We start from the raw sequence: 14,803 nt of genomic DNA, 5'->3' as shown, positions 1-14,803 counted from the left end.
ATTTGGTGGAACAACTTCAGGGTTGGCATGAATCCGGACTTGTTGCAGCAGGAAATGAACCAGGTTATGGACTTGATCCCATTGGGCGTGATCTGCATCGGGGATATCTTATACACATGCTTGCAGAGGTGTTTGACGAACGTATGGCAGTGGGGCCTCCATTCAGACCTAAGGTGCTCCATCCAGACCGGGACGAATCCATCTTCTGGGCGGTGGTAAATCCTTTCATGTGGTTCCGACCACCTCCACTTAATATCAGGATTTAACTGGAACGCAACCCGGACAGCCTCGTCCATATCAGCCGGGTCCGCCTCGGAAAATAAGTCCTTCAGCTAATAATGATCCCGACTTATAGGGAACTCGGTGAACGCCCTCCCAAGAGCTTCCTGGTTATACACCCCGGGGTGACCGTTATGCTGCCTATCATACCTAACCCTCCCATAATAGACTTCGTTATCAATTTATATGGGCTTCACAATAAAGTGGTACTTTACATCTGTCCAGTAGCCCTCGGGTGTGAAAATGACCGAATTTTCTGGGAGCTTTTTGTACCTGAACTTTGAGATTATCTCAGTGGAAGGAGAGGCCTTCTTACCCATCTCTACACGAATCTGCGTCCTCTCAGATGAATCCGGATCACTTTTCTCACTTGAAAGACCAGGGTAACAGTTGAAAGCTCTTCTAGAAAGCTTCTTGATCCGGACCATATATTAAAATCAAGGTGAGTTAGTCTGGATTCCTACAATTTTTAAGTTTTTTCTAAGCGGTCCGGATCAGGGACGTTATGTTAGTTTCATCATAACCTAATGATCCGAACCGCTAATGCAAGTCCAACCCGGAAAATCATCAACGACCCGGATCACATATACTATGAAAACAAAGAGACCCCTAAGACATACCAAAATACCAGATTTAAGCACGACCCGGGTAGAAGGGGACAGTCATAAATCCGGATCCTGAACCTTGACATAAATCCGGATGTAAACAACCAATATCAGACTTAAAAACTTCTATCACATGCAATCCTACCCAAGCGACCTGATCTGGATCGGGGTATGCACCCCTTACCCGGATAAAAATAAAACACTTAACCACAAACAAATAAACCAAGAATCAAACAGCAAAATATGTGGTTTTCACATATACATACATATATTTTAGGCAAGAACACGAAGAACAAGCCCAAAAAACCCAGAAAAATCGAACTTAAAAACCCAACCTTTCGAGAAAAAAACATACCAAGAACACAGCAAAACAAACAGATCTATGCGTACCCAAGCAAAAACGAAGAAACCCTCTACAGAAACGAACCAAAAAACACATAAATCTACCGATTACTTCGAAGCATGCGAAAACTTGGAGAAAAAATACGAAAAATCGAAAATAAAGAACGGTGAAAGGGCAATGAGGACTTACAGATTCGATGACACGATGGAAGAATAGAGAACAGCGGAAGAAAAGAGCAAGATCCAACCCTTCAAAACCTCAAGGTGACTTCGGAAAACCTCAGCGATGGAAGAAAAAAAATGGTGACCTTTGGTTTTTTCTTGATATGAATAAAGAATGAAAGAGAAAGAAGACACCGCTTTTTAAAGGCGAGAAGTGAACGGCCCCTGCCACGTGGCAGGGCGTGGTTGGTCCGGGCAACAGTTACAAAAAAGAAATAAAAAATAACACATATATACAGATATATGTGCACAGTTAAGACCCCATTAAACCACGTAATGATTGTAGGGCGAGTTTCAAGGATTATTAACTGCCCCACAATTCAAAATCGTGGGAGGGAAACAACTGAACAAAAACATTACAAATTCCGCATTTTTCAGAATCCAGAGTCCCCAACCCGGATCAGTAACCCCTAACCAGATCCCTGTGAACCCGGATCGGTAACCCTCAAGAAGCATAATTCTTTCACAAGGCAACCCATCTCTTCTACCTTAATCCGGATTGGCATCTACTACGCCAGATCCGGATTGGGGGGCAACCAGGAAGCAAAAAATTTTCTAAAGCTGTAAAATTGTTATACCTTAATTCGGATTGGCATCTACTACACCAGATCCGGATTGGAAGGCAACCAGGAAGCAGAATTTTTTTTAAAGCAGCGAAATTCTTCTACTCAATCTGGATTGGCATCTACTACACCAGATCCGGATTGAAGGGCAACCAGGAAGCAATTTTTTTTTAAAGCAGCAAAATTCTTCTACCTTAATCCGGATTGACATCTACTACACCAAATCCGGATTGAAGGGAAACCAGGAAGCAAAAATTTTTCTTAAGCAGCAAAATTCTTCTAGCTTAATCCGGATTGACATCTACTACACCAGATCCGGATTGGGAGACAACCAGGAAGCATAATTTTTTTTTAAAGTAGCAAAATTCTTCTACCTTAATCCAGATTGGCATCTACTACACCAGATCCGAATTGGGGGGCAACAAGGAAGCAAAATTTTTTCTAAAGCAGCAAAATTCTTCTACCTCAATCCGGATTGACATCTACTACACCAGATCCGGATTGAGGAACAACCAGGGAGAAGAAATTTTTCTAAAGCAGCAAAATTCTTCTACCGTAATCCGGATCTTCCTCTACTACACCAGACCCGGATTGGGGGGCAGCAAAGAGCAGAATTTTTTACCAAAACATCAGCTATGTGGAGCTACTCTACTCCCTCATCCAGAGAATCTACATAAGGGAGTGGGGGCCAAATAATAGGATATAAACAACCTGGCTGAAACCCATGACCAGGATCACCCGCCTACCAGGGCGCAGCCCATGACCTGGATCACCTGCCTACCAGGGTCCAACCCATGACCTGGATCACCTGCCTACCAGGGTCCAGCCCATGACCTGGATCACAGGGTCCGACCCATGACCTGGATCACCTGCCTATCGGGGCCCATGACCTGGATCACCTGCCTACCCGGATCCAGCCCAGAACCAAGATCACCCTGAGAGGGGTCCCAGCAAGCACATGTGCGCCCCGCAACCCGCCAAAGAGGGGTACGTGGACACGTGACGATGACAGTTATCAACAACCAGCATATTAGACAAATACGGCGCGTGTTAGAGGACCGTTAAGACACCCTGAAGGTGGTCCTCGCCTGGACACGTGTACGCAATCCACTCAAGTCAGGCGTCTTCCGCATCCAGTAACCAACGGCCCTGATCTAGAGGTACCAACCCCCAAACCCTACCTTTAGGCTATATATACCCCCAAAGATGAAGGGTTTAAGGGTTAGATACATTTTTCCATTACACACTCTCATACACACAGCCACCCCTGTCCTCTCTATCTTCATCTTCCCCAACCAGGCTCTTATTCTCACACCGGAGGCGCCGCGGAGACAAAACCCCCCTCCGGTGTTGTTTTGCAGGCGCCCAACAACAACTATACCTCATTCACACCCAGAAGGTCCAGACACGACGTCGGAAGGAGCCGCCCCGCTCACCGGAGTTATCAGTATCCTTACAAATACATTGGGGTATCCTTAGAAATATAAATTGGGGTATCCTTACAAATATAAATTTTTGGGTTTTGATGATTGTTGCTACATCTGTGATACTGATGTTTGTATAGTTTACCGCTGTTGTTGTTGATGGGTGAAAGTATGGAAGGATATCATATATATATATATATTTATATATTGTATGCATACGGGGAAGGGACGCAGAGTGAGGGGAAAAGGGGGATATAATACGTATTCAAGAACGGCAGATTAGATCAGTCATATTGGGCCAGTTTTTGCATACGTAGTTGTCATTTTAGTATAATTTGATAATAAATCGGCTATATCTGGCGTTTTTTCAAAGTTTTATTAATCTTAGAATCATCCCCATCGATCTTTTCCAAAGAGAATTCAATTATCGTTGGGTTGTAGTGTATGCTGCATATTTGCACTAAACATATACAGGGATGTCTTTGGTTGTAACTTGTAATTTACAAAATATGCACACACACACTACAGTTTTTAACTGACTAGAGTTTCTCAGTTCAGGTAACATATGAAGAAGGGCCAAAATCAGTGTAACTTTAAAATCTTTACCGGATATACAAGTACCAACCGAGAGATAATGATCATATAACCACATGATTTAATCCGCGTGATTCTAAGATATGTGTACAATAAAGGTAAAAGATCCAAACTGAGCGCTGATAATTCACCAAAATATATGTTTCGAGAACCATCTAAACGTCTGCTTTTTAGAAGTTTTATCGACTTAGTCACTGGAACATCCATGGAAACTCTTGATATTTCAATCAAAACACTGTAATCCTACTTTTAACATCTTCATATATATGCATATATCAATTCGTGCTATCCCGAAACACAATGTCTTAACTGTTTATGGCTTGTTCGCTTTGTACTTGTTTGCTTTGATGTGGAATCGATCCCCAAGATTAGTAATATACCTACTTTTCCTGTTGAATCCTCGAGTACAAAAAAACCCTGCAAGCAGAAATTACTATATACTCAACCAAACAGAATACAAACACGCTTCAGATTTTGCATATCTTAGTCCATCACATTATATCAAACAAATTGAATGACTTGGTGTTTGGTCTACTTATTTTATTTGTTTTCTCTCGGAAACACTTTTCTATGGAGAGAAAAGGATGGTTTAGTACCTTTAGAAAAGGCATGCTGAATAAGGTCAATACTTAAGCCTGTTTCAAATTAGAAGTATGCAAGTCAAAATTCTTGTAATGGTTTAAAGCTGCTCAGTTTAATTTTTTTTTTAACATTTATAATTTTAATTGACCTTTGAATGTTGTTGTTGTAGTTCTTCCACAGTATAGGAACCTTTTTGGAAGACCTGATAACCATTGTCTTGGAACGTCAATTGGAGTCTTAGTAGATTCATCATCAGCAAATACCTTAACAAAAATCTATGATTCAGTAACTAAGGTGGAAATCCATAAGTGATTCATCAACTTGTAAGTAAAAAAGTCACCACACACCTCATTAACCTGAAAGTATGTTCCATTAAGTGGAAAGGTTCCACGATTTGCTGAACGAACTGGGATCTAATTCAAGCTCAGATCAATGTCAGTCTTCATATAAGGGTGATTACAATCTACTAACATATAAACTTCAATTGTCAAGCCTTGAATGTATTTATATTTTTACTCACCAGAAGTGTTCCACAAATAGTTGATAACCTCCGCTTCTTAATGTTACTATATGTAGAGCAGCAGCATACAATTTCATGGCAGACTTCTGATTTTAGGGATCTGCAATCTTCTGATATTTCTGAAATTAGACTTCTCTGTTCACTAGATAACACCCCTTCAACAGTAAACAAAAGTTTTAATTACTGAACTGTAAGCATAGTGTTATCATTCATAAGATACTATGAAATTATCTTGGCAAGTAACTGCACATCAGTGCACATTTAAACAATGATTGAGCATTCACCTTCATCTTCCCACACTGCAAATAGGTATGGAGATGGATCATCAGGATCCCTGCTGTCCACCTGTACATTATTCAAAATCGCACATACAAATGTTAGAATCTATGATGATAGCATGTATTTCAAAACAGATGATTTAATATACTTACTCCTTCCAATATAGAATGTGAATCAGGAAGCTCAAAGCTGCAATACAGTACACAGACAAAAAAGAATTTTAATCCAATGATAATAGACAAATTTACATGATTGCTATTACTGTAACTTGGATATTAATTTTTAACTTTTTAATATGTCATTGAATAAATCATCTTAGATAATGAATTTTAAATTAAAAATTTATTTGAGATTAGTATATAAACTTATATATTATTTTTGCAATACTTACACTTTATGAACAGTCATTAAGCGGCCTGCAAGTTTTAGTATGGGCATCGGGGTAGGAGCCAGCAAATCCGAAATAGCTGAAGTTTCTGATATGCCTCCTTTAGTTGTAATAATTTTCCTATTTGCAGATTCTAGAATACTTTCTCTTAAGACTTTACTATGTAGTCTGATAGTAAGCATTTCTTCATCGGACTCCCCAGAACTACTGTAATGATCAGAATCTTTAAGAAGATCTTCAATATCTTCAAGTTCCCGGGGAGGAGAAGTAGGAAGTTCAATTAATGGTTCATATTTATAACTTTCATATTCTGGATTTTGGTTCTGGTATTTATCATCAAACTCCAACTCCAGTGGTGTTGCTTTTACAATGTGGTTTCCAGCAGCAGCGACATTTTTTTCCTCACATGCTGGTAGAGAAAGCCTATGACTGCAGTTAACATCAAGTGAGAAAATCATATTCTTAATAATCCCTTAATTTCTAAATAGGGCCCCGAAATATTTAAAGTTCTGAAGATATTTTATTAAAACAAGTGTACTAAATACAAATACTATAGAGCAAATTCTTTCCAAATATTTTTTTTTGAGCAATTTCTTTCCAAGTATTTAAAATCAAATAATATCGTAACTATTCTCTTCACGTGTACACACACTTTAAACATTTTAAAGGTGAATATCAAAAGCATATTTATGAATTAATACATAATTTATCTTGCATAAAAGTTTGATTGGCGTATGGTCTCTACTAAAATCAATAATTCAGACATGGTCCCTGCTACACAAGTAAGGTGTTGCAAAAGATGTGCCACAATTGGAGTATGATCTTAAATGTTCAATAAATTGGATTTTCTCTAATGCCCTGTTTGGCTGGAATGGGAAATAGGAGAAAGCCTGCACGTCCTATTCTCTATTCTGGAAATATTGTAAAAAAAGAATGTGAAGGAAAGAGATTTAAAAGGGCGAGGAAGTGCATCGGCAGATTGGACAATGGAGCAATCATCCTCAAATTGGTGAGTTTAAGCTCTAGATTGTATTGCTAGGAATGGCACTGCTGAAGGTATGATATTAATCAACATTTATGATTAACTAGTAATGTGGTACTAATTTTGTTCTAGCGTCCCTTCAGATTTTCAACCTAACTAAATCCAACGAAATAGAAGCCTAGAAAAGGCTCACTTTAGTCAAAGAGGAGTTAAAGTATAAAATAACATAAATCCAGGTGTAAAAGCTACAGAAGTTATAGTTTATGGAGACCCTTTAATACACAGAATACTAAAAACCAGTATGACGGTGACAGTGTAAACAATCTCAGCAGAATTACGTGATGCAAACCTTGCTGTTGCACTAGAAAAATGCTTGCACTCTCCCTTCATTGGACAGGCGTTGCAGTTTGGTTTTTTCTTTGTACAGAAAACCTATAAATTGTGGGATGTATCAGTATCGAAGAAATTATACAAATAAAGGAAATCAAAAGAAATATACATGAGAACATACCTTTCCAAATGTTATTAGATGATAGTGCAATTCATACCTACAAAGAGATTAACGCTTAATCATTTGGTGTTTCACAGGCTGGTTTTCAAAAGTAACTGAATAGTTTGAAATAATGCACGTAACATATGACCGTATATCTACTTGGCATCTGCCAACACGAGCTTCAAGCTATGTGGAGCATACACTGTGGGTTCTATCTTAGCATTGGTAGCATGAATCAAACTAAATACAGACACAATACATATATGTCAAACAATGTGTGAAATAGGAAACTAATGCCGAAATGAACTGATGTTACAATGTTTGTTGATCAAGGTTGCACAGCCGAGGATATAGATATGTCTGAATGCTATTCACCGGAGGGTACCTACATGTATTGAGCATCATATTAGTTATATTATTATAAGTAATGCATTAAGTGATTGGGAATAAATGCTCACGTTTCAAGAAGATGCATTTGAAGTCCTTCTGGGAGTGGTTTTAGAGGGACCCATCCTAGTCGAACTGCTACTCGACCAACATTTGTGTCAACCTTTTGCAAGAAAACATCAGTTTGATTGCCATGTACTTCAGTAAACCAAAAGATGTTAGCACTTCTTACTTACTGGGAAGGCAACATGGTGAAGTGTCAAAAGTCGAATGCATTCCGTACTCTTCAATCCTATACCATATATGCTCATCAAGAAGTCCCTAGATGCAGAGAAGTAAAAACTCAATACTTTGTGGTAATTAATTTATATATTTCTGCAATTCCAATTTAGATTCAATTCATTGTTAGCTGTTTATAGCTTTCCATAATGTGAAATTCTATAATAGATGTATAAAAGTGGTTGACATACTTCGTGTCCTGTGGTGGAACATCCCTCAGCCACTCGAGATCTAAGCTTCCATGATCTTCAACTACCCTATCAAGAAACTCCTGCAAAACGTAATTATATTGCAAGAACTTCTTGTAAGGAAATTTTAAATCGGAGAATAGCCTTTCATAATCTACTCAATCTACAATTTTCGACCTTAATTTTTTTTGCAAGCACATTGCTCATTCCTCGTTCTTCAATTGTATCCGCAACCTCAACAACATTAGCTTGCCTAACAGCCTCCCAATCTAACGCATCTGTGGTTTTATGATCTCTTGCTCTTCCAGTACTATAGTACTTTCTCAGGTTATCCCAGCTAATGTTATTTCCTTTATTCTGCTCATCCTTGTCTTTATCTTTTATAGATAAACTTTCTGACTTGAATATACTTTGATTACTCGTATTTTCACATGTTCTGACTTGTTGCACGATACAATGACCAGATGATACTTGATCTTTTCTTCCAGAAGGATCGATAACATTTTGCTCTAAATATTTACTCTTTCCATAATCATTTTGTGCAGGATATCGTGCAGCTAAGGACATGAAAGCAGAACTGGAATACAAAAACAGTGTCGTCCTTATCATCAGGATTTTGACAACAAAAATATATAAATATTACCAACATTTTCATCATAATTTTGGATTGCATAAGTAATTTACGAGACAACCAACTACATGATTACCTTGAAGCAATGTCGGTGACATTCTGAGTTAGATAAGCTCCCACTATGGAGTCCAGCACTGAACCCTTCCATTGTGAAAAACTTCTATCACCTGTAAAATTTGTGTTATGAGTAAATTTCAACAGATTATGTTTTTCAATATCATTTGACACATTTGCAGAAGAGTATAAAGTTGGATGCTAAGATAATATGATAACCAACTTAAGCAAGTAAAAAGTTGGTACCACTCAAATAGAAATCAGAAATAATCTAAAACTCTGTGTTGGCATGTTTGGAAGGAATTGCGTCTTGCTAAAGATCCTCTTACTGTATGCTTTGGCAATATATCTCTGTGGTGGGTATAGAGGGTGCTGATATATATTTATATATATGCACTATTATTTTGCTATAATACAACTAAAATGAATGAATTGTACCTTGAATGTCACGAAGAATAGACATGAATGAATCCACTCTATCTCTGGTACGTGCTCTTTGTGCAGCCCAATATTCCTTCTTTTCAAAGTTGGCTTCTGCTTCTTCATCATAGCTATTTCCACCATTAGACATGAGCATATTATAAACTCTCTCCGAGTCCTCATCCATATCAATTAATGCTTGTAAATTATGTTTTTTTACAAGATCGGTTGTTTTTTTGCATGAAACAATCAAGCTTTTAACATTTTCATTTTGTAGAATATGTTGCCCATGGTTTTCACTTATAGTTAGAGACTCAAGCATGATGATGATAACATCTACAAAATCTGCATTACATACACAGGATTATTAGTTTTTGAACAAGCACAAGTTATCAGTATGCAAAGTTAAGAAAAAGGCACTTGCAATAAGGTGTAGAAAATTGAAGAGGTTGTAATTTTCTCTGTCGCTTCTTGACTACTTCTTCGCCATTGCACTCTGTCTGCCAACCTTCTGCAGTTTTCTCACCCATCCAAGATCTGTTAACTGTTACTCTTTGTCTACTCGTCTTCTCTTTCTTGTGCATCACTGGAGACTTTCCTCCACAGTCATTGCTATGTTCTGAGCACTGTTTTACTTCTACTTTCCTACTGTAAACTCGAAAAAGAAGATGCTCACAACCAGTATCTTCCATTAAAATCTCTCTTAGCCTTGATGAAACCCTCTGTCTATGACTCTCAGGCTTGATGAAATCACAAAGTAAACCTTTGCTTGATGGAACACATGCATCCATCACAGATAAACAATCATTTTCGGTGCATCTGGCAGATTCACTAGTATCCATGTTTAGGCCAATAATGCCCATTCTTTTTTTCCTTCTCTGATACTTTATATCGAACTGTTCATCCTGTTTTATCTCTAAATCTAAGTTTAGACCTTGATTTTCGTTATCCTCCAACATTTTGCATCTATCTTTGCTTTCCAAGTCAAAATTTAAAGCTCGCTTACATGATTTATTAGCAGTTTGTCCTATCCCAACATCATTTGGATATTTGGACAATGGTTTTAAGCTTTTATTTCTAACATAACTTCCCCTGGCATGTGGCTTCAGGGTAAATATTTCTGGAGTACATTCTTCATGAAGTAGCTGAGGTCTGTGCTTTTTCAATTTGGGACTCTGCTCTGGCTTGTTTATAGCACTGTTACTCCTCTTTTTACGATTCTGCTTCAATGGGGTTGATGAAACAGGTGAAGGTAAGGCAACCACAAGCTGCAAACTTGGATCAGTTTGACTGTTGTCAGTCTGATTTTTCTTATAAACCACTTCGTCAGTGCTACTTCTTGGATTCGGGCTACTATGTGTAATACCTGCACAAACATTTGAGTGTATCTATTTGAAGTGTTTGACTGAATTCGATGAATATTTTTTTCCTCGAGAACCAATAGCAAAAGAAAAGTACACTAGTTACATTACAACAACTGTCTACTTTTGGATAATTGTCGAATATAACTTCGCAAATTGATTCAACATACAAAATTGATTACTGTGCAAATTTATTTTAGAATAGCAACATAACTAATTATAACCCTTGCCATTGTAGCATGCATGTAGCCTAGTGTATCTCTATTAGGCATGCATGTGTGTGTGACTAAATGACTATCAGGGTAAGTTACCCTGTCAAAATCCTGCCTTCAAATAAACCATATCTGCCAGAAGTCGGAATGCAAACAAACACATAACATGAATTAATTCAGAATTCATGTGGGTAGAACCAAAATTCGTGCACCCCGTGTAGTTAAATCCTTACCAGAATCCTCTATCTCCATAACATTTCCATTACTTTCCACATAAAACTGATTTCCTGTTAATAGCATTAGTCCAATCCTAAACTTAATCCTTCCAAACAAACATAGGATATGATTATTTAATCCATAGGATTAATATTGATGGGATTAGTTATCCCCAGATTATAATCCCCCAAACAAACATGGCCTTAGAAATATAAAACCAGAAAAAAAAACTGCGAGTAAAAAGCCCTCTTTCAAATAGAATCAGCATTGTCAAGAAAAAACAGAACCAGGTCAAAAATGCTAGAAAAACACCATTTTACATGCAGAACAACAATAATCAGACTGAAATAGAAATGATCAAAAAAAATTAGTTACCAATAGAAGAACTATATAAATAAGAACATGCCATTTTACAAATAGAAATTAACACACATGGTTGCAGAGCATGTAGGATTGATAGAATTGGGATATATACACTGAATCTTGAGTTATATTTAATCTTTGGGTGAATCTATAGGAGTTGAAAGAATGAAATTTAAGAAATTATACCTGACATTTTAGAACCTGCTGGAAAGTGGTTTTGCATGTAAGTCTCTCCCTTAACTCTGAATTGTGTTTGATATTTTGGTCAGTGCGAAACTGGGTGTCTTGTCTACTGTGTAGTATTGCAAGTACAAATGATGTCCGAATAGAGTTGAGAGAAATGAATAAAAGAACCGAGCAAGCGTCTAACTTTAGTAACAAGAGAAAACGGCAAGGATAAGTGGTGTTTTTTCTTTAACGGTGAGTAGAAAAATTTATTTTAATGTTTGAAACTTAAGTTAGGTTCAAAACAAGTTTTTTTGCTCCTTTTTCAAAATAGGCTACTCATTTTATTAATTAAAAAACAAGAGATAGATAAAGGTAATTTTGACTATAGATCAGTAAAATTTGCGTTTAGCATCTCAAAATTTTCAATTACATTAAAGTAAGTATAAATGATGTCGGAACAGAGTTAAAGTAAATGAATAATCGAACCGAGTAAAGTTAGAAGAAATCACTCGATTTCCCCAAGTGTGTAATTTCACTAACAAAAGAAAATGATAAAGAACTTGAACGGTAAGTAGGAAAATTTAATATAATATCAAAATTTAAGTTAGATCCAAAACAATTATTTTTTTCTTTTTTCTAAATAAGTTATTCATTTCATAATTACTCCCTCCGCCCCGGCCAATTGTTTACATTTGGTTTGCGTAAGGAGGTTAAGAAATATGTAAAAAGTAGTGAAAAAAAGAAAGAAAAATGAGTGAAATAGTGAGACCCATTGATTTTTAATGTATAATGAATAAAAGTAGTGTGAAAAGGGGAAAAAGTGGGAAAGTGGTGGGACCCATTTACTATTTTTGGTAAGGTTTGAAATGTAAATAATTGGATGGGACATCCCAAGAAGGAAAGTGTAAAGAAATGGGTGAGACAGAGGGAGTAAAAAATAAGAGATAAATCAAGGTGACTCTGACTATAGGTCAATAAGACTTGCGCTTAGCGCCCCAAAATTTTCCAAACTCAGTTAGAGCAAGTACAAATGATGTCGTAATAGAGTAGGGTGTATGAATAATCGAACCGAGCAAGCGTGTAATTTTAGTAACAAAAGAAAACGACAAGGATAAGTGGTGCTTTTTCTTGAACTATGAATATGAAAATCCTTTTATATATAATAGGCCAACAAGGAGATAAAATTCATTAGACATTTTATTCATGTATTGAAATACTATACCATAGTGTAACATGTATTCTTAAAGATAAACATAATATGTGACCGTCGTAAATAGTGGACATTTTATTTAACTACACACGAAGTTAATAAAACACTAACATAATAACCTGTGCGAGGCACGAGTCATTTTCTAGCAATATTTCGTAATGCAGAGGATTTGATTTTTAAATTTCAGTTTGCGCGAGTTTTGTTAGAAAATAAAATAGATAATCCTTTATAATTTATTTGAATTGTACGAAAAATATCACTCGAAGTAGATTACACTCAATGATTTTCTAGACCATTAAGTGATGAAATATTATGTAGTGTTTACAGTTATATTTTTTTAATTTTTGATTATTCTGATTATGATGGATATTTTGAGTATATGTTTGGGTTATATATATGTCGATAATAATTTTAAGTTTTGTTAGTCTAATATTTATGGGTGTAAGGTAAATGAACTTGTTGTATTTGGAATCGATAATGTCACCGTCCAATTCCAGTGATCTCGTATTAAAGTGTTAGTACAAGGTTGTTATATTAATGGCATAGGCATGTCAAATGAGATTTATGTATTGTAGAATATGTTATAATGTTGTTCGTGTTCACATAGGCCAGACATGAATTGTTTTCTATTATTGAGATTAATACAATGTTATCTAATCGTTGTCGACTTTTATTCATTAATTATTTCTACCTTTTTCCCTATACTAATTCAATAATATTTATTTATTTTCTATTCGAGTCTTTTATCTAATCAGATTTGTTAGAGACCATATCGAAATCAATTGGATCCATACCTTCTGCCGGCAAGCACACATCTTGAATATCTGGGTGACCAACAGTGTTAGGAATATGTTGTGTACTTGATGATAAGTTAAAAAAACACCTTAGTAGATTAAATTTAGTGAATTTGTAGATTTCAATGGATGATCACTTTAACATCCGTTGAGAGACTAGCTTATGTATCAATAAGTCTTGTAACACATTTCTACATTCTACATACCTTAAAGAGCCTAGAAGTTGTAGGATATTCTAATTCATGTTGACTACTAGTTTGATATGCACAATAGGTTGGCTAATTGTAAATATTAGATGCCTTGTAATTTTGCATAAGTGAAATAGAGTTAACTGCTATGTAAGACTTTCAACGAATGATTCTACAAGGCTTCGATGGATGACCCAAGTCATATTCAACGGATGATCTAGTGAATCCTCGACGGATGATTCAAATATAGATTCAAAGGATGATCTAGTGAAGCCTCTACGGATGATTCAAATACAGATTCAAAGGATGATCCAATGAAGTTTCAACATATATTTTAATTCAAATAGCAGTTGATAGTGACTTGATAGTAATATGGGTTGATTAGATGCAAATGGAATGTGGTAGCCTTTTACAGATTTTAGAGAACAAAGAAGCATTTCCATTTCCATGCTAACTTGAAGATATTCAAAGATGCTGGATAGAAAAATAAAGAAGCATGTAATTTTTGTCTTATTTGTTTGTCTTTTTATCATGTAAATTGGTGATATATAAACCAATGGTAGCAAGTAGAAAAGTATCAATCAAGTAAGTAAGAAACTTACCAGATAAATAGAAAAAGCTGTATCTGTAAAAAAAAATTATGTTCTTTGTAAGTTCTACTTGTAAGCAGCTGTGTGCAAATCTTGCATCACAGAGTTCTCGATTTTATATATATCTCTGGTGGAAAAGTTTAATCCATCAAAAAGTTTTTAAATACTTGTATTTGATTACTCTGTGTTTGATTTCTTCAATACTTTTATTCCGCACTTTAGCCAAATCAAACACAGTTATATATTTAAGATAAGACAGTTCTTTAAATAAAAAAGAAATCAGAATTACATTCAACCTCTCCTCTTCTGTAATTCTTTGTTAGATTGTTTGGGAATAACAATTGGTATCAGAGCGAGCTCTTGAAGAACGAAGAGTTTAAAGATCACAACAACTAACAAGATATGCTGAAAATATGTTGGAGTAAAAATTCCATTTCTGGACAAAGACAACTATCACCACTGAAAGGTG

General features: G+C 36.1%; 1 protein-coding gene across 1 annotated transcript; it reads right to left on the bottom strand.

The window, feature by feature from the left end:
* Positions 1-3,900: 3,900 nt before the first annotated feature.
* On the bottom strand, positions 3,901-11,709 carry LOC141718002 (DNA glycosylase/AP lyase ROS1-like). The gene is made up of 19 exons (XM_074520331.1): positions 11,571-11,709; positions 9,657-10,598; positions 9,251-9,577; positions 8,835-8,925; positions 8,305-8,704; positions 8,131-8,210; positions 7,897-7,981; positions 7,732-7,823; positions 7,590-7,658; positions 7,292-7,328; positions 7,130-7,212; positions 5,802-6,227; positions 5,563-5,599; positions 5,416-5,476; positions 5,132-5,286; positions 4,959-5,024; positions 4,760-4,874; positions 4,626-4,664; positions 3,901-4,446 (listed from the first exon to the last, which is right to left on the bottom strand). The coding sequence occupies exons 1-19, from the start codon at positions 11,605-11,607 to the stop codon at positions 4,343-4,345; spliced, it is 3,246 nt and encodes a 1,081-aa protein (XP_074376432.1). The 5' UTR covers positions 11,608-11,709; the 3' UTR covers positions 3,901-4,342.
* Positions 11,710-14,803: the final 3,094 nt, after the last annotated feature.

Source organism: Apium graveolens, chromosome 4 (assembly GCF_009905375.1).
Source record: "Apium graveolens cultivar Ventura chromosome 4, ASM990537v1, whole genome shotgun sequence".
NCBI classification, from domain to species: Eukaryota; Viridiplantae; Streptophyta; class Magnoliopsida; order Apiales; family Apiaceae; genus Apium; species Apium graveolens.
Note: the sequence above shows the minus strand (reverse complement) of the source record. Positions and strands in the feature narration are given on the sequence as shown.

What these genes read in the sequence shown, in the direction of transcription:
- LOC141718002 (XM_074520331.1), bottom strand. Translation starts at nt 11,607, where the DNA reads ATGCAAAACCACTTTCCAGCAGGTTCTAAAATGTCAG. An exon ending in TGCTTGCAAAAAAAATTAAG is followed by an intron (nt 8,211 to 8,304) that starts GTCGAAAATTGT and finishes TACGTTTTGCAG; the next exon opens with GAGTTTCTTGATAGGGTAGT. An exon ending in AACCTTGATCAACAAACATT is followed by an intron (nt 7,329 to 7,589) that starts GTAACATCAGTT and finishes ATCTCTTTGTAG; the next exon opens with GTATGAATTGCACTATCATC.